This window comes from Pezoporus occidentalis, unplaced genomic scaffold (assembly GCF_034315485.1).
Source record: "Pezoporus occidentalis ecotype Australia unplaced genomic scaffold, CSIRO_AGI_Poc_V1 ctg46, whole genome shotgun sequence".
In the NCBI taxonomy this organism is placed as follows: Eukaryota; Metazoa; Chordata; class Aves; order Psittaciformes; family Psittacidae; genus Pezoporus; species Pezoporus occidentalis.
The window spans coordinates 6,662,908-6,689,394 of record NW_026915791.1 but is presented as its reverse complement, the minus strand read 5'-3'; the positions used below and the strand labels follow the sequence as shown (position 1 = coordinate 6,689,394).

The window sequence follows — 26,487 nt, the reverse complement described above, 5'->3', positions numbered from 1 at the left end:
GAAGAATAAATCGTGACAAATAAGCTTCCCTTAGATGGGTTTAACAATGCTATGAATGAGGAAAATTCGCCAAGTGTTAAATATATCTGCTTTAGCCTCTTAGGGACCTCTGGCATAGCTGCATGAATTGAAGGCTATTGGGATTTATCATAAAGGAGAGTACAGGAATACCAGTGTGTGAAATGAAATATCTAAGTTGCTGAAGGAGGTTTGGCTTTTTGTCTATTTATTTGTCTCACTTTTTTATCTCATTAACAACAAAATCTGCATTTTAATACAGATGATGCTCTAAGTAAAGTGCTGAAATAAAAGGCTATGTCACAAACTGGCCAGATGGTATAATGATGCTGGTAAATAACTCCTTGCTGTCTGTCTAGATAAAGCCTTGTACAGGTGAAATCTTACATTAGGCTTTTTTCCCTGAAAGTTGTAAAGATAATTCAAAGGCTCAGGAATGATGTAAATAAACTTTAGTGAAGGGAAAGTAAGGTGGAGTATGCTATGTTTTTATCTAAGGTGGGAAACCAACCTAGGTAACTGCAGAAGGTCTTGGCGACAGCATGTCAGAATGATGCTGATAAATGTAAAAGCTTTTTAAATGGCAATTGATTTACTGACAGGTAAAGGAACTGATTAACCTAGGAAGATGAAAATGATATTTTATAAATGTTAATTAAAAGGTATTACTAGAGTCAGCTCAATTTATGAATGCCAAGAGCTGCTAAATGGCTGAAGTGCACGATTCCTTATTTCTGGAATGCGTTGTTCAAAGCAGGCAGACTTGCTCAGTAGAGATTGTAAGAACTCATTCTAGTGTTCTGGGAGCTGCCTTTTAAAAAGAAAAGGAGGAGGGCCTGCCTAGGTTACTGAATTCTTACTTTTTCCTTCTGTCAGGTCTCTGCTGTGATGAAGTTCAATAATATGTGTGTAAAGGGGTCAATGCCCCAGACCTTTCCTAGTATAAGGAGCATTGTCAGAAGTATTTTTCACCCTGAGGCCATTTTTGAAGCAATATGATGCTCTACGGCTGACAGTTCAAGTGGTTTTAGATTGTGATAGACGCTATAGTAGCCTGAGTTCATGAGGAGGTTTGAAAGAGAAGTCCAGTGTTGAAATCTCTTCCAAGAGGGTTAATTCATTCCATTAAGTGTCACTGTCCTTTTCAGAGGATGAGATTCATAGGTGCATAATCAGCATGAGCTGGAAGTTTAAGTGGAGTGAAATCAGTCTTCTTTTATAAACCTCACTGGTGTGTGAGGCTAGTAGAATTATCTTATCTGCCCCTTTAACTTGTTAGGAATAGGGGATGTGATTAAAAGAAGTGTTACTGTGTGAGCTTTTTTTGTAGCATCCTAAATTTGTAAGGGAAAGATAAGACTTTCAGATGTTCTTAAAAAACAAAGTGGAAAAGTGAAACAAAGGAGCATTAAATATAATAAACATAAATCTACAGGTGTATGTGTGTTTATATATTAAAAATATACCTCCTTAAGACCAAGTTGTCTCAAAACAGAGAGTGTTTTTTTCCATTTTATTTCTTCATTTTAAACTATATGATATGAAGAAGTTATTTCTGAGAGAGTACGTGTGCGTTAGTTTTGTTTCTGCATCTACTGTCTGTAATGGTGTCACACTTGAATAACCTAGGTCAGGACTGAGGCAGGGAGAACATTTTATGAAGTTCCATCAGGTTTAGAATGAATATTCTGATGTGGATTGCAGCAGTCTTTCTCTGTGCCCTTGCTGAACTTCTCTAAGGTCAGCTTGGCTGTCCTGTCATTCTCTGCAGTTTCCATATGTACTGAGCTCAGAAAACAATCTGCAGGGGAATCAGATAAAGCTGTCATCAAAGAAACCTACATTATTTTCTTTCTTAATAGAAATACTTAAAAAGATGCTCCCAGACTGCCTCTGTAAAGCATCACAAGGGTGTTTGGTAAATGCATTCTCTAGAAAAACATCTAAGCTGCTAGAAAGTTACTGGGAAAGAGACCTTCAGGCTAAATATTGTGAGTTGCAGGATTAAGTGGAATGGAAACAACCAGAAGCTGGTGTCTGCTACCGCCAAGGGCTGGTGGTATGTATGCGACCATAGATAATACCAAAAATAATTGACACCAGTCAGGTAACCCCTTTAAAAGGTGTCTGCTGAGTGAGAGACATTTGGAGGTGTGAGTGAGCATCCTGGGCATCAGCAGGGTTGATGAGTGGTGTTAGGGAACTTTGGGGTCTGCACAGCAGTGTAGTGCTCTTTGATGCAGATATACCAGTTCTTGTGGCTTTTTTGGGGACTGGGTCTAGACGTTTTCCAGTTGATGTTCTTGTGATTTTTGTTCTTTTAATTCTAAAGAAGATACTAAAATGATGGAGGATGAAGAGAAGCAGCCTTTGTGTAAAAATTTTCCTGTTGTCCATAAATATGGCCAGTTGGTTTGGATATGTGGCTGTGGCTGAAGGCACTGCTGTGTTGTAGCTTGCTCTTTGGTACTCATGATGCCCTTTAGAGCAAGATAACTTCACCTTTACTAATGTTAGCAGAACACTTCCTTCTCTCAGTTGCATTTCTCACTGGCCAGCCAGCAGCACTGGATGCCTAGAGGAAGCACTGCCTCTCAATAATGTGGTTGTTGGATGAGATAGCTGTTTGCTTCTGTTTTTTGCACTGCAGTGTTTCTCCCAGTCAGTGCCTAGTTCTGTGGTGGTCACATATGACGGCATAGCCTCTCCTCTTCTGACCCATCTGCTCCAGCAAATGGGCGTCAGTCACCTCAGAGATGAGGTTAGTTTAGCTCTTTGGTGTTGTCAAATACCAATGTCCTGTGAATGCAAACTTGTTTTAAGAACTACTGGATAACCTCTGTCTGTGCCACCTCTTTATGGGAAGCACAGGTGAGACATAAACGGGCTAGGCAGCCTGCTTTGACTGGTGTGTCTTTAGCCAGCTGGTAGACTAACTTTGGTCAGGGGCTGATTTACAGTTGTGTTCAGTAGCTGAGTGAACATTATCTAGGTGTTCCTGCTCCAGCAGGGGAATTGGACTAGATGATCTTTTGAGGTCCCTTCCAATCTCTAACATACTGTGATACTGTGATACTGTGAACTGAAGAGATATGTTTAATGTTAACCGGTGTTTCTTATGTTGCTTTGCAGCCTTCTGCTCCCTCAGGACAGCTATACCTCTTATGCTGGCTCTCAGCTCCGATTCTGATTTGTTATAACTGTATTTCAAAGACAGATAAAGCCCAACAGTTTCTTTTTCCCCTGCATGCACTCATCTGCAAAGATTAATTCTTTATTGCTTGGAATATGTTCCTGCCCTTTTGTGCTTTATGCCTTGCACCTTCTGTCTGGATATCAGACTTAAGCTTCTTGTCTTGGCTTTAGAAATCTTTTTCACAGTCTGTCCAGTCTGTATTCCATGTGCTGTCAGGAAGATGATTCTGGCATCTCGGCATCCATTATGGACAACCTTTGTTGCCTACTGTTTCTTGTTGTTCTAACAAGCATCATTGTGTTTTCTTATGATGTGCTGTGCTGCATAATTTGAGAAGACTAAATGTCTGCAGCACTCATTCTTCATCTCTTTCTGTAAAACTGTTCCTTGGTGTGATTTTTAGCAAAGAAAAAAGTTTCAGTGATTACACTGCTGGTCTGCTGAGACCACTTTGTTCATGTTTTCCAGTGTTGCCTTGTTTCCATGTTCCTTTCTTCCTCTATATGCACATATTATGCTGTAGACTTATTTTTATGCATACAGAGAGGCTTTGGCTTGTGAAGAAGGCCAAAGAAGAGAATAACTCCTCATTTATGAGTGCACTGCTGTAATGCCTTGCTTTTTTATATTTGGCCTATTAAGTGTTCGGGGGAGTAGAGAGAAGTGCTGTGTTTGTACAGCAAAGCCTTCTGTGTTACATAAGCATGAACAGCTTTAACTCATCAGACAGTGCATAGAAGATCCAGGAGGAATCCAAAACAAACAGTGTGTGGTTCCCTTTACCCTCTTGCTACCTAGTGACTGGGTTTTTTAGATCCCTGAGCCTGTAGTCTGTCTGCTAAACTTGCCTCTTTACCAAGATGGCAGCCTACTATGGTATGGGCAACTTACCTTGGGGAAGGGATTCTCTCCTTGTGTCTAATTCCTTTCTTTCTTGCCATCTTCTCTTTTGCTTATATGCACTTAATGTATAGCAGAATAGGAGACTGAGTCTCTTTGGGTGTCTGCAGCCAAAACAACATTAATACAATTTATCCCTTGAAAAATTAGTACATTGTTTTTCATGCTGCTCTAGGGAGCAGTCTCTGGAAATACTATTAAATGTAATTTTCCATTGAAATATCCTTTAGGGATACCAGAGTGCTTTATCAGACCTGGTCTGACTTATTGTTGCTCATGCTGTATTGGATGTTAAAATTATCTATATATAAGCAAAAATTATTCCCAGTATATTCCCATAGAATCGGCACAGCTCTGGAAGGGAGAGAAGATAAGACTTCTAACAATCACAGTCAGTGATAATGATGGCGTTTTTATGTCTGGCTGCAGTGTAACACAGTGAAACTGTGTGGTGTTGGTCACTATAAAGTTAAATGTATCCTCAAGAGTCTTCGTGGTGGATGAAGATGTCCACTGCAAGACAAATTTAGCTTGAAACTCTGAGCTAAAGATGTGTAGCATTCCTGTAAGGCAGACAGGCCACTTCTCTTTGTGATTGCAAATAAGTGTACTTTAATCTCTAGACTATCCTCTGGAATTCAGTTTGTTTGAAGGGATTTGCTTTATTTTTCTTTATTTAAAGCTGTTCATACTTTGATTTGTAGATTAAAATTAGTGCTGCTCTCTCCATTATCAGTCTCTTGCTCATGGTGCCTTTATAGGAAGTGAGTTTGTATTTTCGTGATCCTGGGAAGTACCAGTCTGGTAACTTCAACTGGATACAAAAGAACAGAATCAAAACACATGTATGGAATGGGGTAGGGAGCTAGATGTTACAGGAATAGACATCTTAATGTCTGATTACTTGGGGAGGGTTATTGTCATCTCCCATTCTCCCCCCAAATTAGAGTTCAAGTACAATCTAAGTAAGACTGAAGAAGTGATCATTCAAGCATCTGAGGTCTCTGGACTTTAACAGTGAACAACTGTGCCACCGAAAGCATGTGTCCTTAGAAGCAAACTTCTCTGTGCTATGGCTGAGCTTTTTGTGTATAGGTACTGTGTAGTGGTTCTGTCTACACAAGAAGGGAATCATCTGGGAGTATATAAAGGGAAAATTACTTTTACTGGCTTGCTTTATTCACTTTGTCTTACTCATGAATAAAATGCAAACAGCCAATTGTGTGATATGCTGTTACTGTCCTGGCACTTGGAACTCAGAAGTAAAAAATAGGACTGGTTGTTGTTGTATACCTGTGTAACAAGTCCATGTATCTCTTGTTCAGGTTGTCTCCTGCTGCATATTATGCTCAGAGGATGATCCAGTATCTTTCCCGGAGGGACAGTATTCGACAGCGCTCTATGCGGTACCAACAAAACCGTCTCCGCTCTTCCTCCTCCTCTTCTTCCACTTCAGAGAACTCAAGCCCATCTGTAGAGGGAAACGATCTGGAATTTGAAGACTTTGAGTAAGTGTGCATGCTGCTGTGTCCTCTTGCTTGAGCCTGTTGTCAGCACAAGACTGCTTTGTGGCTTCCCACTGTTTACCAATCAAAGACATCTCAGGCTTCCTGTAGGAACAGTTTAAGTTAAGTCATTCAATAAATAATCAGAGCAGTGATTGCTACAAGTGGGTCTTGTCATTTCTGTTAGGAAAATTAAGGATGCTTTAGGCTACCTTCATCAGGCTATCTCAACCACACTTAAAAGACTGGTTAAATAAAGAAAAGAAGAATCTCTCATGGAACAGATGGGGAGCCAAGAGTTTATTAAAGCTTTCAAACATTGAGAGAGAAGAGGAACCACTAAGAGTAACTGAGTAACTGTGTCACAGAAAGCGTGTGTCCTTAGAAGTAAACTTCTCTGTGCTGTGGATGAGCTTTTTATCTATAGGTACTCTATAGTGGTTCTTTGGTCTAAGGCTGTAGGAAACAGCCACACGTGCTCTGTTACTTTTGCTTGTTCTATCTGTACAGCTTTGTCAAATTAGCCGAAGTTCCTGGTATAGTTTTTTTTGGAGGACTTGGTGATCATGAGTTTGCATTAAGGCTGTTTCCTGGAAGGAGAACAAATGGCCTTTTGTGTCAAAGTGAGGAATGACTCTGCATCCAAACCTTAGAAGAGCACCGCTGTGAGCCACTGTATTTCTTTCTGAGTGGTTCTGACAAACTTATAAAGTCTGCTTTCCAGCATCTGTTTTTGGACTTCTAGTGATACCCAGTGTAATCCCAGCAAACAAATTTATTGCAGACTGTTTCCAGTAAATGGTAGTAGTGGCTTGCTTAGATGGCATGGAGACTGAAAGCTCAGGAGTTTAAATTAAAATCCATTTTAGAAGGAAAAAGAATTTGATCTTTCTCTTCCTTTTAAATATGGAATTTTCCGTGAGTACTTTTAAGTATTTTACTGATTTATTTCCACACACCTCCCCCTTCCTCCCCTTTTGTGTATGTTGTGATTAAAACCTAGAGTGATTCTGAGCATGGTCATAGAAGTAGTCTTCAGTGGTAGTGTATTAGGGAGATGTGTTTGATGGGATTGGTGAACTCCTCTAAAATTTGGGCTTTTATATTGCTGCTGCCAGCAGAGGATGCTGTCAACTTTGCTACTATCATGATGTTCGTGTTCCCTTGCTGCAGTGCCCCATACTTGAGATGGCATGTTGTTACAACTCCACGTCCTTTGTGTCAGGGTGAAGTCCCTTTATGAAGGACACTGGTAACACCAGCTATTCCCAGAAATGCAAGATATTAATCCCTTTCTCACTTTTTAAGTGGTGGTAGACTTTTTTCTCTCTTAGAATGTTGTTCTGTATAGCTGTCATTTCATGTTTCAGCAATTGAGTATTCAGAAGTACAAGGTGAGTGAATGTCTTCCCCTCTCCTTGTGGCCTTGTTTAAGATGTAAATGAGGGGAGATAATGCAGAAGAATCACAGCCTGGTAGCTTTTCCTAAGCAGCTTTGTGGTCTAGAAGAGGAGAAATATGGTGGCTTTGTGAGGCGGGTGCTTCTCAAGCACCTTTATTTCCATTATTCCATTTTATTTGTCTGAGGTGGCTTGTTGTGCTGGGCAAATAAAAATAGTAAGTTCTTAATTCAGAGCATCGGGCAAAAGTCTGCAGAGAAGTGTGTTCCCCTGCAGATAATGCTCACACAGTGAGAGCACCCAGTCAGGGAAGCAATTCAATCAGCTATGCTAAGGTTGTCTTTCATTTCATACTGGGCAAAAAGAAGTGTTGATTCCTTAATGTGCAGTGGCTGAATTCTTTGGTTGAATATTTAATATTGAATTCTGGTCTGTGCATTCAAGACATTCTGCCTTTTCCCTTCTCTACTTCGTTCTTTCTCCTGGCTGATGAGAGAGAGCTGCTGTGCGGGGGTCCTTAGAGCTGGAACTTCTCGTGACTCATTTGATTTCTTCTGCTGACACTTTACAATGAAATATCTCATACAGAATTCTTGCTTCTCTTTTTGGCTCCTGTATCCCCCCCTTTGCTTGCTCATATGAGCAGAGTCGTGTATTTCTTCATGTATTTCTTTTTCTGCCCTGATTTAGATGCTCTGGCTTTTCTGCTTCTCCAGATCTGATGTAGGACAGGGAGTTGCTCCTGTTTCTAGCTATCTGCAGCTCATGCTTTTCTCCTGGAATTCAGTGGGGCTTTTTTTTATATAAAAGCCATAGCAAATTGCCTTGGTGCTTTATCTCTCTAAACTGGTTAATGCAATTAATAAATATTCTCTCTTCTTTCATTCTCCTAGTGATCAAGAGAAAGATATAAAGGGCATTAGACACCAGCTGGTTTTACTCTCCGTGGAGCTCCGGGCAAGGAGGGAGCCCTGTGTGTGTGCCAGGGAGACTCCTGGCTCTCAGTCTTTTGTGGGGTTCTGAGGGTTCTTTCTCCTTTAAGATTCATTTTGTATCTTTTCAGCTTTGCTTACCTAATGCCCTAGTAAGGGGCATGAAAACTCACACTGTTGGTGTGCTTATGGCCTCTGAATTTAAGCTAAAGCCTCTTCTCCGGTGTGCCAGCCTAATGATGTGATTTTTCTCCATGCAGTTTCTCCAGAATCTCATTTGAATTAATTCACAAATACATTTAGCTTGTGATAGCAGTAGCAGTAGTGTTGGTCTAAGAATGTGAAGTAAGAGTGGTTTTTATAGGCATTAGTAATATCCTTCTATTATACCAGCTTTCATGGACAGGGGAGGAGGAGGGAGACACAGCTATACCTGTGTTATCTGGTTTAATAAGATGTTATCTCTCTCCATGCGCTGCCTGTGTTTAACCTGTCACTGTTGTCATCTCACTGCTTGTTGAATACAACTGACAACTGTAAACTTAGTCATGTCTGCATGAAAGCATTTAATATGGTTTGTAGTATATATACAGATTGTAATATTAGGTTATTAACAGATAGATTGATATGTGTGGGTTTTAAGGTTAGTTTTAGCAGAATCCTAAGCTAAAATGAAAAAGCTTCTGGTATTCTGAGATAAGAATCTTTGAATGGAGAACGGTGTCATTTTAGTCTTCCAACATAACTGGTAAAAATAAAGTCTTTATAGACAAATCATAGAGGTTGAAATTCCTCATTTTAAGGGGTGTTTTGAATGCTTTGTATTTGTATCTCATTGGAAAATTAGATTTTTAGAGCAAAACTATCTTTTCTTTTGACTTCTTCAACACGTTTGGCTGGGCCTCTTCTAGAGACTTCCTTTAGTCTAGAAGAGCTCTGATGCTGGAGACTGTGGGTGATGCTGCTAGGACTCCTCAGATGGCACAAGCTGATTTTGTTTCGTGATTCTAACTCTGTAACCATAATCAGAATGTGAAGGTGTTTCTGCAGATGAATTCTGGCCATTTGTGTCCCTTTTTGTCTGCACTAAGTGTAGGAGCAAATACAGGTTCATTTTATCTGTCAGACTGAAACGCGTATGTATAGGACAGTGCACCAGCTTGCTGTCTGAAAGCCTTGCTCAAATCCTTCACTGCAGTTCTATAAAGGCTTTTCAGCCAAGGCTAAAGGTGTGACTGTTCCTGACTCCTCTGTCTGCTTTTGAGGGTGGGCTGCCTGCTAAAATATAGATGCAAAGGAGCTTGGACATTACACTCTTCTAATGTCTACAGCTTTTCTCTCCTTTCCTTTCTCCTTCTTCCCAGGAGGGTCTGTTGCAGTTTCTACTTTTTCAGTCTGATTCTATGCCACTGTTTGCTAGAGACACAGAGCAATGGGAGCAGTAATCTGCAGAAATGCAATCAATTTACAAGGCTCCTGCTGTTTTCCCTTAGCTCAACAACTACTAAGAACCCATGGGTAGAACTCTTTGCACAGCCAGTCTTGGTCATTATTGCCCTCCTTCCCAGCTGTTCACTGTGCACTCATGTATTTCAGAGTGTGTTTTATCCTTCCTGTTACAACCTTCAGTTTTTGCAAAAGAAACTTCTTCAAATAGGAGCCAGGTTTGCTTGGCAGGAGAAGGGAGAGATTGGAACGGCTCAAGGTTTTTCTGAGACTTTAAATAAGTATGGAGCTTTTGATCTGCAGCTCCTGAGCAGCAAGACAAGTGCTGTCACTGTGGGGAGGGAAGCTGTATTGGGTTTGTATGGCAAGGTTTTGACAGCAGGGAGGCTACAGGGGTGGTTTCTGTAAGATGCTGCTAGAAGCTTCCTCTGTGTCCAATAGAATGAATGCCAGCTGACTCCAAGACAGACCTGCTGCTGGCCAACGTCGTGCCCATCAGTGATGGTGGTAGTGCTTCTGGAATAATGTAATTTAGGAAGGCGAAAAAGTTAACACACAGAAGCAATTGCAGCTGGTGAGAGGAGTGAGAATATGTGAGAGAAACAGCTCTGCAAACACCAAGGTCAGTGCAGAAGGAGGGCAGGAGGTGCTCCTGGCAACGGAGCAGAGATTCCCGTGCAGCCCATGGAGGTCCGTGGTGTAGCATAGGAAATCCCAGAAGTCGAGAAAGAGATTTACTCTGTATGGTGACTAGAACTTAAGCTGACATCTCGGGATGGATGGGATACCACATGCTAAGTTCTGATAGGGCTTCATGAAGGTGGGTAAGAGATGACTTGATCAATGGTAGCCTTTTGGTGTAGTGGTAGAAAGGTACATATCCAGACCACAAGGTTCCTAAAAGCAATTCGGGTGGGTTTAATTTTTCTCATCATCCTGATATTTACATGTGAGGTTAACAGAAGATGTAGTAGGAGATGCGAGAATCTATATGGGCTCTCTCATGTCACTTAAATGCTGATGGAAATGGGTTTTTAGGATTCATGACACACCAGTATACTGCAGAAAACCCAGCAGTTTCTTTCTGGAAGTCTTAGATGGGATATATTGTGCTGTCTCTCTTATTTGAGCAATTTGTTATTTGAGTTTAGATAAAGATATTAAAAGCAGGATTGTTATTTATTTTATGTAGCTGCCTTTGTTGTTTGCTTCACAGAGCCCCTTTGTCTGTGGTTTTGATGCTGTTTCCTCTGCATAAGTGGTTTTGATTAACATGGGCCTTATGAAAGGTGACTTTCAAGGCAGACTTGAATTATGTGGAACTTAGTGGTCACTGTTTTTTCTCTGTTACAGCTTTCTGGAGCACTTAGTGCTGGGATGTTGCTTCCAGAAACACAGCGATTTATGTTAATTGTATTCATCATCTTAAACACAGTTGCAGGCTAAGAATGCTAACAATTCCTGGATGAACGGGAATGATATTGAATCTACTCTTTGAACTTCATTTTTCAAGGATTAGGTAGAGTCTTAGCTTGGCTTGCGATCTACTCATAGTAGCCTGCAGCTTCTTTTTCCCTGTTCTTTTTATCTTTATCTTTTGTGACAGTCTTTTATATTCCCCTTATCTTGGACTTAATGTCTAATAATACTGCCTGGATGCAGTGACAGGCAGTGACTGTTTCCTTGCAGCAGTACTGCTAACCTCTCCAGCATAACATTGTTTTACCATTAAGTCACATTCCAGCAAGGCAAATGTCTTCACAGCAGAGCAATGAAAGAATGGGCGTCTTTTGAAAGATGGCAGTTGCCAGAAAAGTTCACATCATATTCCATGCTGTTGGTTGCTTGAGCTTGTAGAAACAGCTTTGATGTCATGATGGTAGATCTGAGCTTTTCTGCTGCTTAGGAGCTCTGGTCATAGTTTTCCTTTTGCTTTTATTTTGTGCCTGTGAAACTCTTAAATCAGATTAGGTCACCTCATAGGTGATGTCTGGAGTTAATGGGAGTGATTAGGAAGCAAGCTGTTATTAGTTAATTGCTGGCTATTCAGAGCAGGCAGTGGTTAGCATTCATCAAGCCTGTAGGTTTAACAGATAAGCATTGTTTGTGCAGTTACGGTTTCATTTCTGTTTCCTTTGCAAGAGCAATAGCATAACAGTGCAGTATATTTAAGAAAAAAAACTTGTTGCTTATTTTTGACACTTTATTCCAGTATTGAGGCCTGATGGGGCAGCTGATGTTATATTTGTGCTGCAAACTGTGTTTAATGAGCACAGTTTGTGAAGTTTCCAAGTGATTAGAATTAGCCATAGCACTGTTTTCCCTAGTCATGCTCATGTTTTGGGTAGACGGTTGAAAACGGCTAATTAAGGGGTCTCAAAGGAAGGTTACTTGTAGTCTTGGATGTCCTGTTTTGTTTTGTTAATAAAACACTGAATACAGTGGTTTCCTTAATACTCTTGCACCAAGTCTATGCTGGGGAGTAGGGATTCCTTACCTTCGTGTGGCTTCTGTTTTGTAATGTTTCACTATAGCTATAGAGTGTATCAGGCTTATTCTGAAACACATCATCAATTTGTGATCCCAGCACACAGTGAGATGATTAAAATCGAGACGACTGGATGCTGTGCCTAGATCAGAGTGAGTGCTTCGTTCTGGTTACAGATCAGTCTTTCTCTGAAGCAATTAATCCTTGGCATTTAATGGGAAGGTGCTGCGGTTTCTCTTGACCAGGTGATAAATCCTCTCTTATGTGATGCGTCTCTGAAACACTTGATCTTCTGAAGTACCATTTTTAATCTGGAAAATACATTTCCCCTGAACAGTCCTGTGAGAGATAATCAAGGCTGGGGGTTTGTTTCCCTCTGGTCAGGAGAGCCATTAGTAACTCAGCAGTCTGCTGCTTTATAGGGATTTTTAGCTGATAAACAGATATAAGTTTTCCCTGGTTTTCCTTTGAAAAAAGTGCTGGAGAAAGACTGGCATTTTAGCCTTCAAAAGAGCATAGGAAGACTGAGAGGCACCATGCCTTGGGTGACTAACTTACCCATTACTGTATTAAGTAGCTATGCTCAAAATCTATTCTTCTAGTTCCTGTCTCTCCAGCTGGACAGCATTGCTTTTTGCAGTTTCTCTTAATATTTTCATTCATCAATTTTGTTTGGCTTCCAGTGTTATACTTGGGAAGCTCCTAATACATGCAGTGCCAAGGATGGCTTTTTGTGTAGCAGATACTTCTCTTTGCTTGAATTTTCTTCTTGTCTCCTTCTGTTCTACCATAAGTACTTCTCTTTCGGTGACAGTCATAACCTTCAAAAATGGGTGGATAAATTTATACCTTTCATTTTTACCAGCTTACGTATATTCCTGATCAGTGTTTTCATCGCTTTAATGTCTGTGGATGTCAGTGCTTGTACCATTTTGAGAGACCAGTACTCTCCTGACTTGTGTGTTTTTATCTGCTCAGAAATAAGTCGGTGGTCTTGAATCTTTGCTCTTAAACATAGTCCTGGTTTTAGGTGAGATACCCTTGTCCTTAGAGCCATAATTAGGGTGGCTCCCTTTTTTTGGGTTGAGTTTACAACTCCAAGTAAAGTGGATATACTGGATGCAACCTATATTTTCTTATTAAGAGACTAGTCCTACTGATCCAGGAGATGTTATTCCAGCTACTATATCTCTCTGCAGAGGTGCAGTCAGCTTGCCAGCGAGGTTTTTCCTGTTGCCTTCTAGGATACTTGCATTTTGCTGAAATATTCAGAATGTTAAGGTTTTACTAGTTTTTTGTTTACCTCTATTTTGAGAGGCTTATTTCCTAGAAATACTCCCAGTTTTCCCTGACTTCATTTGTAGATGCTCAGGACCTTGCAGGACCAGACAGAGGAAAAACTGAAGTTTTAACATACTCTGGTGTTTGCTTCTCCTCTCAGTTGTAAGCTAGTACTGAACTTTCTGTCATGGTGTTCCCAGCACTGTTATATCCCTTACCCATCAGGATGGCGCTGGGAAGGTTGATTGACATGTTCTTGGAATCACCAGCAAATGTAATGTTCCACTCTCCACCTTTTTCTACTTCTGTACACTTTGTAAAACAGCACATGCTTTGCCTTGTAGTCCTATGCAGCTCTTGTGAGTACTCACTTCTCAGGATGTATGTCATCTGTTTCCATTGGCTTCCTCTTGAGCATGGCCAGCGTAATATGACAACCTCCAGGTATCCTCTTTAGAGAACCTGGGATCAGACTTGACTAACCTCTAAAGCCAAATACATTTGTATTTTCTGGTAACCTCTTCTGAGCTCTTGATACAGTCTTTGTGCTACTCCTGCCCTCTGTGCTACCTCTTTTGAAGTAACCTCCTGCAGTGTTAAAAATTGACAGCAAGTAAGTGGAGATGCTCAAAGTTTGAAGTAATGAGAAATTGTTATTGTTTTGGGTTTTTTTCTGTTATGTCAAGATGGTGCAACTGAATCCAGTGCCAGCCCTTAAGGGTGTTAGTAGATGCCACTTAACCAATTATTTAGCATTTCTACTGTGTGTAAGTGTCCAACCTCTGCAGTAGAAATTGATTTAGTGTTCTAAATGGGATCGCATGAAACACGATAAAATGCTGAAAATATGGAAAAATTGGCTTGTTCTGATATAATTTGATTCTTACGAACTTGCCTGGCTCACTGATGCTGGCTCTATTAATTAAATGGCTTTTCAAAATGGTCATTGTTGACCTAATTCTGTTGGCAGTATAGTCAGTGAGAGTTTTAATATTGACTACAATGGGAACGGTTAAACCAACAGATTGCATTAGAAATCCCATGCCGTGTGTTTAATTTCACTTCCTGATACAACAGTCTCTAAATATTAAGGAGAATTCTTGCCAAGATAGAAAAGCATAACACAGTGCTTTTCCTTTTCTGATAGTCTTGACTGTCTTCTGTACTCACTCAATTATTAAGCATAGAATTGTTTGAGTTGGAAAGGACGTTAAAGCTCATCCAGTTCCAACCCCCTGCCATGGGCCAGGACACCTTCCACTAGAGCAGGTTGCTCCAAGCCTTGTCCAGCCTGGCCTTGAACACTGCCAGGGATGGGGCAGCCACAGCTTCTCTGGGCAACCTGTGCCAGTGCCTCAGCACTCGCACAGTAAAGAACTCCTTCCTTTTATCTAACCTAAATCTTCCCTGTTCGAGTTTGAACCCATCACCAGATGAAAAGGACTGCCTTTTTCTCCAAGCTTTGGGATGCAAAGTTTTGCATCTCCATCTCTGCTTTCAGACCTGGTGTTGCTACTCCATTATACTTACATTGGTCGACTTTTCTCAACAAGCAAACGAAACAATAGCAGAAAAATCCAAGAAGATTTGACTGTCTTACCCAGTTTATCCTAAACTTTCATCCTCCTTATGTCCTATTAAATGTCCATAAATCTCTTGGATGTTTGGGAATTGCTTTCTTTTCCTCTCCATTCTGTGTTAGTATTAATGCTGGTTTTCCCCTACCAACTCCTACTATCCGTATCACTGTTTTGATTTGTCCCACATAGTATCTGAACAAATTATGAATAACCTGAATTTTCAGGCAGACCCTTAGATTGTTTTGACCATTTCTTGGTTCTTGCAGTTTTCCTTCTGAGACAAATTAGTCTAGTAATAATTACAGTATTAAATCTCCCTTCTCACCTTACATGCTGATTACTTCTGTTTCTTTCCCCTGCATCTTGCTCAATGGATTGCTTTGTTCCTTCATTATTACTTTTTTCACTGAAGAAGTTTCCCTGTGCTGTTCGTATTTGCTAGTGTACGTAAATCAAAGAGCATTGCAGGACACATTTATAACCCTTCTACAGCACTTGCTGGGGCACCTTTTTGTTTCAGTTACTTTTGCAAAGTTATCAAGTTGCTTTACAGAAGAGGCTTTTTTTTTTATGTAGACACACACTCTCTGAGGGATCTACTTTTGGAGGTTATGTTAATTAAACTCTCCACTGCAAATCATTAGCTAATGAGTTTGTAGGCAGTTGATGCTAAATAGAAAGTGGAGCATTAGGTTTTCACCAGTACTTCAGAGAACTTTGGGAACTTCTCATTGCCAGAGTGCTTCACAGTGGCACTGCAGTTGTGCTAACATCTGCTCTCCTCCCTCTCTCAGCAGGCTGCGTGTGGGACAGAAATAACGCAAAGTGCCACCCATCTTCACTGCTCTTTCCTTTTTAGAAGGTGCAGAAATAATCTTCAGCTGGTACCAGTGTCTTATCAGCTGTTCTGGCTGCTCCCCACTAGACCCTTAAAAACACTCTTGCATGTAGCTGAGAATGGGAGTTTAGATCAAAATGATTGTAAATCAGTGATTCAGAGTAATGTTTAGTAATACAGTCCCCTGTGCTAAAGAGGAGTATCTTATGCTTTCATGGCTGTAAATAGGAATTCTCAAAGGGTAGTTACTGTTTCTCATTCCTAATTCTGCTGTTTGAGTTATAGGGCAGCGGCAGTTGGAGTGTGGGGTTTATTTAAGCTTTGTTTTTAAAGGGGATATTAAAAATAGATTTCTACTTCCTTGAATTAGTAAAGGCTGTGTCTGACATGGTGAAAACTGAAGAAAAGTCTCTATTTTTTTCCCTTTTAGGCTTTTTGTACAGGGGGAGGGTTGTATGCACAGTGAATGGGGCAGTACAGACTGGGGTTCCTGCATCAGAAAGTCTGGTTGCTTACAAAATTGGTCCTAAAATGTTTTTTGCGGATGCTGAAAGCATTTAGTGGTGTTTTTAAGAACTTGAACTATTAATTTCTTTGTCTCTTGATTTGGACTGTAGGATACTCTGTTCCTTTCTTTTCTTTTATTTGCTGGAACTAATTCCTCGTTCCTTTTGAACCCTGCTGCAGAGATCCTCTTCAACTGGAGATTCTGCAGGGTGCAGTCCTACTGTGGTTCCTCTTGCTGAGATTTTTCCCTTTCAAAAGCATCTTGTAATTGTAGTAACTGTCCAAAGCAAATGCAAACCCTGAAAAACACTTTGCTGTTTTTCTCCCAGGGCTGCATATCAGCTTCATCTAAACTGCTACATGGACTCTTAAAAAAGTGTATTTCTTGTCTGATTTTCACTAGCTCTTACTTTGTGTGGCAAGATGTGGAACATGACTCTCCTTTTCCCTTTGGCCTTCTCTCTTTAGCAGGAAAAGTTGATATGTCAGCACTGGAGCTTGCAAGATTCCTTCTGTTATTGATCCACATCTTAATAGGCTGGAGGCCTCTGATAAAAAAACAGCAGCAGCTTTTACTTGGCTGATTTCAGGAACCCTGCAGTGGTTACAGAGAAACTTCAGGGTGGTGTACAGCTTTGACTGCCAACTGCAAATGCTGTGTCCACAGCGGGAGGAGAAATGGAAGCTTTGAGCTTAGATTTGGATTTGGTTTAAGTGAAATAGCTTGGAATGCTACCGAGCTTTCCAGAACAACCTCTGCTTTTGTGTTCTTGATTCCTCAAGTGTGTGGGAAACAGCCACGTAATGGACTTTCTTCTGAGCCCACATTTCTTGCTCACTGACTTTAAAAAAGCAAAACAAAAAAAGGAGAGTTGTAAAATGTACAGCTTGCTGGAGCTGGTTGGGAATGGGCTGCTAGTGTGTTGCATAAGGAGTATTCCATTTCCTAGAGGTTCCAAGGCTCTGCGAGTAATAGTCTCCTCACAGCTGCTGGGAAGGAGATGAGTAGGGCTGCAGTTACAGATAGGGACCTGAGATCCAGGGAGAATAGACTTGCTGCTTGTGCAAGGTCATGAAGAGAGTATATTTCTGAATGGAGAATAAAGTGCTGCAGAGGTCTGTTTAGAGCTCCAGAATCACTAATGGAGTCTCATTATTTTTCTTGCAGTTTTAGTGCTGTATAATTACAGCTCCTCTTGTAACCTATGAATGCAATATCAGGGATTCTGTTTGCTGGGGACTCTGGAGGTGCTCCTGCTTGTTGTGGGGGTGTTATTGTCAAAACCATACTGGGCCAGCCACGGCTCTGTCTAGCTCCTGTCTTGAGACTTCAAGGATGGCAGCTCTGCAGCCTCTCTGGATAACATGTTCAGTGTTGCACTGCTGTCCTGGGAAGAAGACTTTCCTGTGTCTGCTGTAAGACAATAGATACTAGACCCTTTCCCCTCATTCCCAGGGCCCACACATTTATGGTGAAACAGAATGAGAGTGTTTTGAGGCAGTACAGTTTTGTCTGATACCACCTGACATTTCTGATTTCACTGGAAAAGCGTGCAAAAGATGAGACTATCTTAAACTCTGATGGCACTTTAAGCTGGACCTTGAGGGAAGGAGCACAAAAGGATAGTCTACAGGTTATGCTCTTTTGCCTGCACTTCGGAAATGAAAAAGTGAAACTTAACAGAGCTCTTTGACTAGCAGAAAGTTCTCATCAGGACTGGCGTGTGCTTGCTTCTGCTCTCCCAGTCCACATTCTAAGGTTTCTCATTCATTTACTCAGGTGCTGACACTGATTCGTTGACTGTGGTTTTGTTGATACTTTTGAGACATTGTGATACAATGAAGAAACTGGGCATTAGGCAATCCCTGTGTAAAACTATCAGGAGTCTCTGGTACAGTGAGTTGTATGAATTTGGAACGTTACAAACATGACTTACACAAGAGAGCCATCAAATCTCAGTAGCATACTCAGGATGACAAGGTGACATAGATGGTTTTCTCTTTCCTTGGAGAATACTTTATGACATAGTATTTTTAATGTATTTTTAATTTCTCTTTGCTTTTGCTGAAGGGACAATGGAGACCGATCCAGGCACCGAGCTCCTCGGAATGCCCGCATGTCTGCACCGTCACTGGGGCGCTTTGTCCCAAGGTAAGGCTTGTACTTATCAAAGGGTGTCGAAGTCTTGGAGATGCCTGCTGCAGTACAGCTTTCAGACGGATTCCTTTTCTTACACAGGGCTGCTGTATTCTTGGTTTGTGATTGTGATTGAATGTTAGTATGATCAGTTAGTATAAACATGTGACATTTGAAGGACAGCTTGGTCTTAGTGCTTCTTACCTGCAGGTTGGGGCTATGGTGTGAAGGCAGTAGGAGGAGAAAAGAATCTGATTGGAGACTTTCAGCACAGTGTGTTGATTTGAGATTAGGAAGCTATTGTGGCAGGTAAAGGACTTGGTTAATGCTGATCTTCACAGCCACGTTGATTAAAGGAGGATCTGATCTGTAGCTTTCTTTTTGTTTGAAGCAGTGAAGTGGTTAGCTAAGCACAGGAGTCCAGTCTTCCCTCTGCTGTAGTCTGCTGGAATGTTTCCTCAATGTAATTGCAGTTTTTGTCCAGAGCTGTAGTACACTGGGATGTCTTTCTCTATGTAAGCTTACTCTCTTTGTTTTGCAGACGCTTCTTGCTGCCAGAGTACTTGCCTTACGCTGGGATTTTCCATGAACGGGGACAACCTGGCTTGGCCACCCATACCTCTGTCAACAGGGTTTTGGCAGGTAATGACATTTCTTTGGTTGCAGTACTCATGTATATTAGTGGTATTTTGTTGTGAATCTGAGCAGAGGAAAATTGATGAGGCAAAGTCTGATTCCAACTTTTGAGGTACTGTTTGTGTTGCCTGAAACAAGAGAAAGGATTGTTGGAGCAATTCGGTGAGCTGTCATTCAAGTGCTTGGGCATTAGAGATACCACATTTCAAGTACATGTTAGGTGTATGGGAGTTTCTGCATAAACTGGGGAGGGGTGCTGTTAACAATTCTGCCTTTGTTTAACTTCCTCCCCTATCCCTACATGTCTTTTTCTTAACAAGCTGACAGACTAATGATCAGCTTGCTGCAGGTCCCTCTAATTGAATTATAGGGTGCCTTGCTCGTGTTCCGGCTGGCAAGACGCACACAAGGCAACGCAGGATTCGATTAGGATCTTAATAGGTGCATATTAAAAACCTCAGCTGCCACCACGTACAGCACACAGGCACTTCAGGGAGCCTGAAAGTGCAGGCGGAGGTGGGAAGGGAGGTGGGGAAGCGGAGGAATACGGCACTGTGGCAGTTCATGAGTGAGATGATTGGAGATGACACAGGTCTTAAGGGTAGGTCTTTTTTTGCTGGGTCTGAGTTGCTCTGTAATTAACCCCAATGCAGGGGTTAATCATCCTGGAATTTATGGGAGAATGAGGGATGATGGATGGACAGGTAGGTTGGGGTGTGATTCTCTTCCTTCCTGCAGGTTAATCCCAAGACCACCAGGGAAAAGGAATGCTGTGTTTCTTAAGAGGCTGCATGATCCTTTTCCTTACCCTAAGGCATGACAAACTATGCCTAAACCATTTTGAACAGGAATCATCTAACCTGTTCTTTTCAGTCTTCACTGGAGTTTTCCCAACCATTTTGGGGTGGAACTGTTGTTGGCTTTGCATGGCTCATTTAGTATGTCAGTGGTCTTTGTTGGATGGGACTTTGAGTAACCTGGTCTAGTGGATGGTGTATCTGCCCATGGCAGAGGGGGTGGAACCAGATGATCTTTAAGGTCTCTTCCAACCCAAACCATTCTGTGATGCTATGATTTCAGGCATCTCTCGGACTTTAGTCTCCCTGGATATCTTGGTTTGAGTACATGGTTCATAGACCTTGCTGTTGCAAGGCTAACCTCCAAACCACCTCTGCTTTTTTCCCTTTGGAAAGAGTGGAGCTAGGCTGTAGCTTTAGCTGACGCACATACTTTCCCATGCTTGCTGCCTGTGTGGGCTTTGGCTGTTGGCACGTGGAAACAGCACACTGGCAGATAATTACTTGCTGCCAGGCAACACTGCAGAGCTCTAGTGTGGCCCTGCTTTGCTGGAGACACCTGCTTTCAGCCCTCCTCCAGCCCTCCTCGCAGTTTGCCTGTTCTTTAGCGGCTGGGAAACAGCCTGGCTTCTTCTCCTTGCACGTTTTAGGGAATTCGAGCCCCAAAATGCATGTGCTTGTTTGTTGTGTATACGCCAAGATGAGCAAAAAGAAGGCAGAAATTATAAACATGCGAGTTTCAAAAAGCAAGATCAATCTTTTTGTATGGCGCTGTGCTGAGCCTACTTAAGGCAAGTTTTGTTGGCTCCTACAGTGTTGTGGAACCTGAAATGGTTGATAATCCACAGTAAAGGGTTTTATTGACTTAGATAGAAAATTCTAATGCAGCAGCTGCTTGAGATACGTTGCTTTAATATTCTGTTTTAGTCTGTACAAAACTTTCAGCTTTTAAAATGTTTCTTTGTGCTCAAACACATTTGAACTTGATGATCTCAAAGGCCTTTTCCAACCTAGCTGTTTCTGTGAATTCTATGTTAATGTGTTGCAGACACCAGGAGAGTTGAAGTTGGATTAGGTGAGGTATGAAAGATGAAAACTAGGAAATGAGGTTGCAGTCGTGGAACAGTCAGAGAATTTCTTTTGTGCATTATGTTGGTTAGCAGCATTGTCATAGTATGCTTTCCTTTTTAGTTAGCCCGTGGCAGAGCTTGTGGTAGTTCTTTCTTCACTGTCATGGTGAAAAACCTCTGCTCAAGCTCAGAAGTACTTTAACCCTGGTCTGGTAGTTATGGGTGAGGTTGCCAGCCTCGGTTGAAGGAAAAAAATCAATCATTTATCTTCCTGTTAACACAGGCTAATCTAAGCTTGAGTGCCTTAAATTGCTTCATCCTACTGTGTATCCAGACTGTCATTTCTGAATTACGTTTAAATGCATAAGTGCCAAATGTATTTCTTACGCAACCTCTACAGCATTTGAGAAAAGATGCCAAACCCCCCCTTGTATTCCTAACCTGAGAGCTTTCTAAAAATGGACAATAGACTTCTGTGGACAAGGATGAGTGAGAGCTGTTGTTTGGGAAAATACACCCCATTCCCCTTATGCTCCTGCCACACTTATTCCCGTATGCGGAGGGGAAATCAACGCAACAGACGGAGATCTTATGGGTGCGTGAATAACTTTGGTATGCTGACTACATTTCTTAATGTCAAAGCTCATGCTGTCAGGTTCTGTCCATGTTTACTTCCAGCTCTCTGTTTTATAGGAACAGCTTTCTGTTGTTCAAGTATCGTTCTCATGGAAGTGTTACAGAAAGTAGCTCCATGCTAGGAAAGACTGACTTGTGAATAAATTCTTTGAGCAGCATGGTTTAATGAACCACTAAAAATTACAGGTTATCTAAGCAGAGGGGTTAATCCAGCAACACAGTGGGTTTGGCAGAATGACTCTGACAAGCCAGAGAGGGCTTAGGTCAGGATTAGAGCCCTTTGTGCTGGTCAGGGGTTGGTGGCCATCCCTGCACCAAGGCGCTTCCATGAGAAGTGTAGGAAAGGTGGCAACAGATGGGTAGAGTAGGTGGGAGTTCAGGGAGAGAACGAAGCAATACTAGTCAACATGACAGACAGAGATATCTCCATGCCAGCAGCCTGATTTGCATGTAGGACTGGAACAACAACGAGTCCCAGTATCGCCTTCCCGCCTGACTCCTTATCTACCAGTGCAGTTTAGTGCAATCAGCTGGTATGATAACGCTGCATCACTGTGCTTCCTGGCACCCAGTAAAACACCATGTGAAAATATATTACATCAACATTGTTACCTTTAGCATTCAAACTTGTAATCACACCAAAAAGTGTTGGTAGTTTGACAAGTTATATTTTCCTGTAAAGTCGATGTTGATTGGCAGTAATTACACTGTCCTCCTTTAATCCTGTATTAACAGAGTCTTATATCAGCTTTTTCATTATTTTGTCTGGAATCAATGTCAGGCTGACAAGACTGACATGTCTCATCCTAGCTCAACCTTTTAAAATACTGGTATAACACTAGCATATTTTTAAGTCTTCCACATTCGCCTTTTATTTCAAGACTCATCAAAGAACCTGAGAGTTCATTTGGCAGCTCTTCCAAGGCTCTTGGTAGTGTGGGCTGTAAGCTGCCCTCTGGACTTTCTTCTCCCTGGTAAACAGCCATGAGTGATGGGGTGGTTGTCTCCAAGGAAACATCCATACAGGGAAAGATGCTTGAAGTGATTGTTTGCTAAAGCGATGGCGAAAGTGGTAAGTACAGTTTGGCTTCTCGCGCAGTAGGACTGGCCAACTGCATGTGGCAATGCAAGTGGAATACCACATCTTGGGGCTGTTTCAGCTTGCTAGTCTTATGGGTTGTTTTTTGTCCTGTTGTGCTTCCCCAAAGAGCTGTTTGTGGGATGAGGTTACACCTTTTGTAACAGGAGTTAGTATTCCTGGATCCAAGGAACCCACAGCGCAGTGTTGTGTTCACCAACTCCTACTGCCTTTGTTTAAGCTGAATATTTCTGCCTGCTGTTTTGGTTTGAGGTTTTTGGGTTGGTTGGGTTTGGGTTGGTTTTTGGTGGGTTTTTTTATTGTGGTTGGGGTTTGCTTGGCTTGATTTTGTCATAACTTTCTCTTTGTCCTAAGTCACATTGTGAGGAGGACACTGCTCAGCGGTTTGAGGGCCAAGTCATAGATATCTTTTGGCATCTAGTAATTGACAGATGTACATTTTTAATAATCTGTTTGAAAATCAGTAAATACTTAAAAACTCCATTGCTATTGAAGTGCTTGTGACCTCTCTTTTGCCAACGTGAACTTTTCCTTTAGGCTTTATAGTAATTGACTCTTTCAGGATGGACAGAGACATGCTAATGAAATAGTGGAACAAAGAGGGCTTTGGTTTCAGTTCAGTGGAAGCTCGGAGGAGGAAGAAAAACCAGTGTTTGCCAAGGAACTCTGCAGGAGGCTTTAAAAATTGACATAGATGCCAGTTTGATGATATTCCTGTTGCTCAGCAGGAGGTCTGCAGATGAAAGGTTACTGGTTTGTGATAGTTACCTAGCTTTGTGAAATGCTTCTCTCCCACCTTGTTTAAATAGTCATCTATTCAGTTATGTGCATCTCAACAAACACAGTAGTTTTTCTTCCATGAACAGATAGTGTTTGTCTGTTCTGGCTTTGCCAACAGACTTTGTTGGGTTGCATTTAAAAAGATAGAGTTGCTCCGAGTCCTCCACCTCATGTGGAGATCAAGACTCAGCATGGCTTGAGGGCTGAGTGATTCAACACTCTACATTAACAGGTTTTGAGTGATTTCATTGCTGTTTCAGGGTAATAGATTCAGACCAGAGACTGAACACTTACTTGTATTCAAAGAAAGAGCTTGCTATTGCAGATTTTTTTCCATAGCCCACATGTATTCAGAGTATGACCTGCTATAAAAGTAATAATGATGCAGCATTGGATATCTCAGCTGGAGCTGCCAAACAAAGCTCTCTGTAGCCTTGTTACACTGGGGTAAGACTCCAGGTGAAGTGCTGAGGTTATAGGTGAAGCTTAAAGTCAGTTGATAGCCTGCCTTTATTCAGAATCTAGGATTTCAAAGTGTAATGTTCAGCTGCTGCTGCTTGCCCCAAATCACATACTACCCCATTCTTTAAAGCTTGGCTCCCTGGGAGAATTCTGGGTCATGTGTCTTTGAGTGAATTTCTAGACTTCATCCTGACACTGCTAACACGCAATTGTTAAAGCATTTGAGGCTTCATCACAATGAAAATTAGCTAAGATTCTTAGACCTCATAGCAGCCTTCCAGTATCTGAAGGGGGGCTGTAAGGATGCTGGGGAGGGACTCTTCATTGGGGACTGTAGTGATAGGACAAGGGGTAACGTGTTCGAGCTTAAACAGGGGAAGTTTAGATTGGATGTAAGGAGGAAGTTCTTTACTGTAAGGGTGGTGAGGCACTGGAATGGGTTGCCCAGGGAAGTTGTGAATGCTCCATCCCTGGCAGTGTTCAAGGCCAGGTTGGACAGAGCCTTGGGTGATGTGGTTTAGTGTGAAGTGTCCCTGCCCGTGGCAGGGGGGTTGGAACTGGATGATGTTAAGGATCTTTCCAACCCTAACTATTCTGTGATTCTGTGATTCTGTGATTCTAAGATGGTGGATAAATGTCCTCCTACTGTGACAAGAAGGATTTATATGAGCATGTGATGATAGTTCTCCAAATAAGAACTAGGGTGATGATCTCTCAGCAGTCACATTTTCCAACCAGACCCATTAGCCAAGGTGCCTCCTGGTGCAGGTTCCCAATCTGCTGACCACTCTAGCTGTGTTTAGGGCTAATGTTCAAGTACAAACGACTGGCTATAACCTACAGCCAGTTAAAATGGATGTTGAGGAGCCTGTGATACACAGAATTGGATAGAGTTTTGGCTGCTGCTGCAGCTAGAATTAGCCCAGTAACCTTTCACTTCTGCTCTAGTGATGAAAGTGATCATGATAAGAGGCTGCTGTGGTTGCCTTGGAAACCGTATTGCAGGCAGATTCTCCAGTTCCTCTGGCATTGCAGGTGTGATTGCCTCCCATGGCTCAAGTCTTCTTGACCTAATCCTGTTCTGCTGCGAACATGTCAGTAAGCTGTGAATTCTGTTCTGACATACCTCCCTCCTCCAAATGTGCAGTGATGAACAGCTGTACAGAGTAGGACTAAGATGATTTGAGAGCTTCAGAAGGCTAGCAGAGGTTGATGGGGAAAACACATCCCTGCTATCTCTAATCTCTAGCATCCTGATCTAATCTTGCTTTTCACAATAGACAGATCTGTAGAGGAGCATAGTCAAAGAAAATAGCCATGTGGCTTTCTGTGCAGTGTGTTTCTGTTACAAGTTTGAGTAATGCTTAGTAGGGAAAGATGCAAACCTTTGAGTAACCTCATTCTCTGATCTACCTCAGTGGGCACTAAATAACATAAGAGGCTTAAAATACACCCCAGGTTCTTCTGCAAAATTGGGAGCTATATAGATATCTGTCACCTTCATCACAGACTTGAGAACTGTTTATAATTTCTGTGAGAGTGCAGCCTTTCATGCAGAAATGTAAGGAAGAGGCTGAAGTGCTGAATTGCAAATGCAGGAGCTCATTACAGTGGGAGTGGAAAGTGTGCCTTTATGGAACTGGTGAGTGGTATCCTCAGAGCTGTTGATTTATTCAATGTGGTACTTAAGTCTCTGAAGACACTAGGATTTTGGAAAACTTTAACTGTGCGACATCCTCGTATTAAGTGTTCCCTTATAAACACTTCCTGTGTTGTAGTAATACACTTGCAGCCCATGAGCTTTCATGAAGGTTAACTCAGCTCTCAGCTGGCCCTCAGCTCTCATCTGACTTTGCATCTCCAACTGCTGCTTTCCTAGAGCAGCTTTTGACTGTGAGTTTTTAATGGTGCTGCTTGATCATAGTGGAGTATCTCATAAGTAAAATCTCCTGATAGCTTGATGTTGTGTATGGAGTGGGTGAAGGCAGAATAAAGTCTTATGCTGTGATCTAATCTTAATATTAGATCCATTGTTGACTTGACTTCATGGATTCTGTAGCTGTGGCTACAGGGTTATACCATATCACAACTGTGGTCAGAAAGTGAACTTCTTGGCAAACATTCTTCAGATGAAATCCTTCTCCCAGAAGGTAGAAATCAGTTTGTTAAAGCTTAAAGAAAACCATCCTAGAGACCAGCTTGTAATACATAACTTCCTGTGGCTACTAGAGATTGGAGAGCTGATCCACAGATGCTGCATTCTCCCTAGCAGGTCCATCTTTATAGTATATCAGTCGTTTTCACTGCATTGCAAGACACCAGTGAGGGACTTTTCCCCAGTTTTGTGCTTTAATTGGCAATCCAGCTCCCCTTTTCTCATGCTGTAATCTGTGTCGTCCTGTAGCATTATAACTTGGCACTATGAAGGCTGATAGGTAGTTGATGTCATTAGCATTTGAATAACCCCCAGGCCATCTCTTCTGAAATACTAGTGCTGTGCAGAGACCCCACAGGAGTTCCCAAGCTGGTGGCACTGGTTTTGATGCAGATAAATGCTCCTCTGAACTAAATGGGTTTAGTTCTCCTGTCTAGCTAGCTGTCTCCTAAAAGTGAATGGTAGGTAGTTGAGAACGCCATTAATATACACATTTGTGATGGAAAAGGTTGTGTGTTGTTTCCAGTTAGCCTTTCCCTTCCATCCAGAGTAGTGAATTCCACAATGAGAATCCGTGTGGTTACTCATCCTCATTTGATGTCAGCTCCTGCTGTACACTGTTGC

At 41.7% G+C, this 26,487-nt stretch overlaps 1 protein-coding gene across 3 annotated transcripts in view; it reads left to right on the top strand.

The window, feature by feature from the left end:
* AMBRA1 (autophagy and beclin 1 regulator 1) overlaps positions 1 to 26,487 on the top strand; it is a 130,540-nt gene that overhangs the window by 33,661 nt on the left and 70,392 nt on the right. For 2 of the 3 annotated variants that reach the window (XM_062635806.1, XM_062635808.1), the window contains 3 exons: positions 5,440 to 5,622; positions 18,160 to 18,243; positions 18,770 to 18,870. In XM_062635806.1, the coding sequence (XP_062491790.1) occupies positions 5,440 to 5,622; positions 18,160 to 18,243; positions 18,770 to 18,870 (368 nt within the window). The remainder of the gene's footprint in view (positions 1 to 5,439; positions 5,623 to 18,159; positions 18,244 to 18,769; positions 18,871 to 26,487) is intronic. The other variant, XM_062635807.1, reaches the window with a different exon arrangement.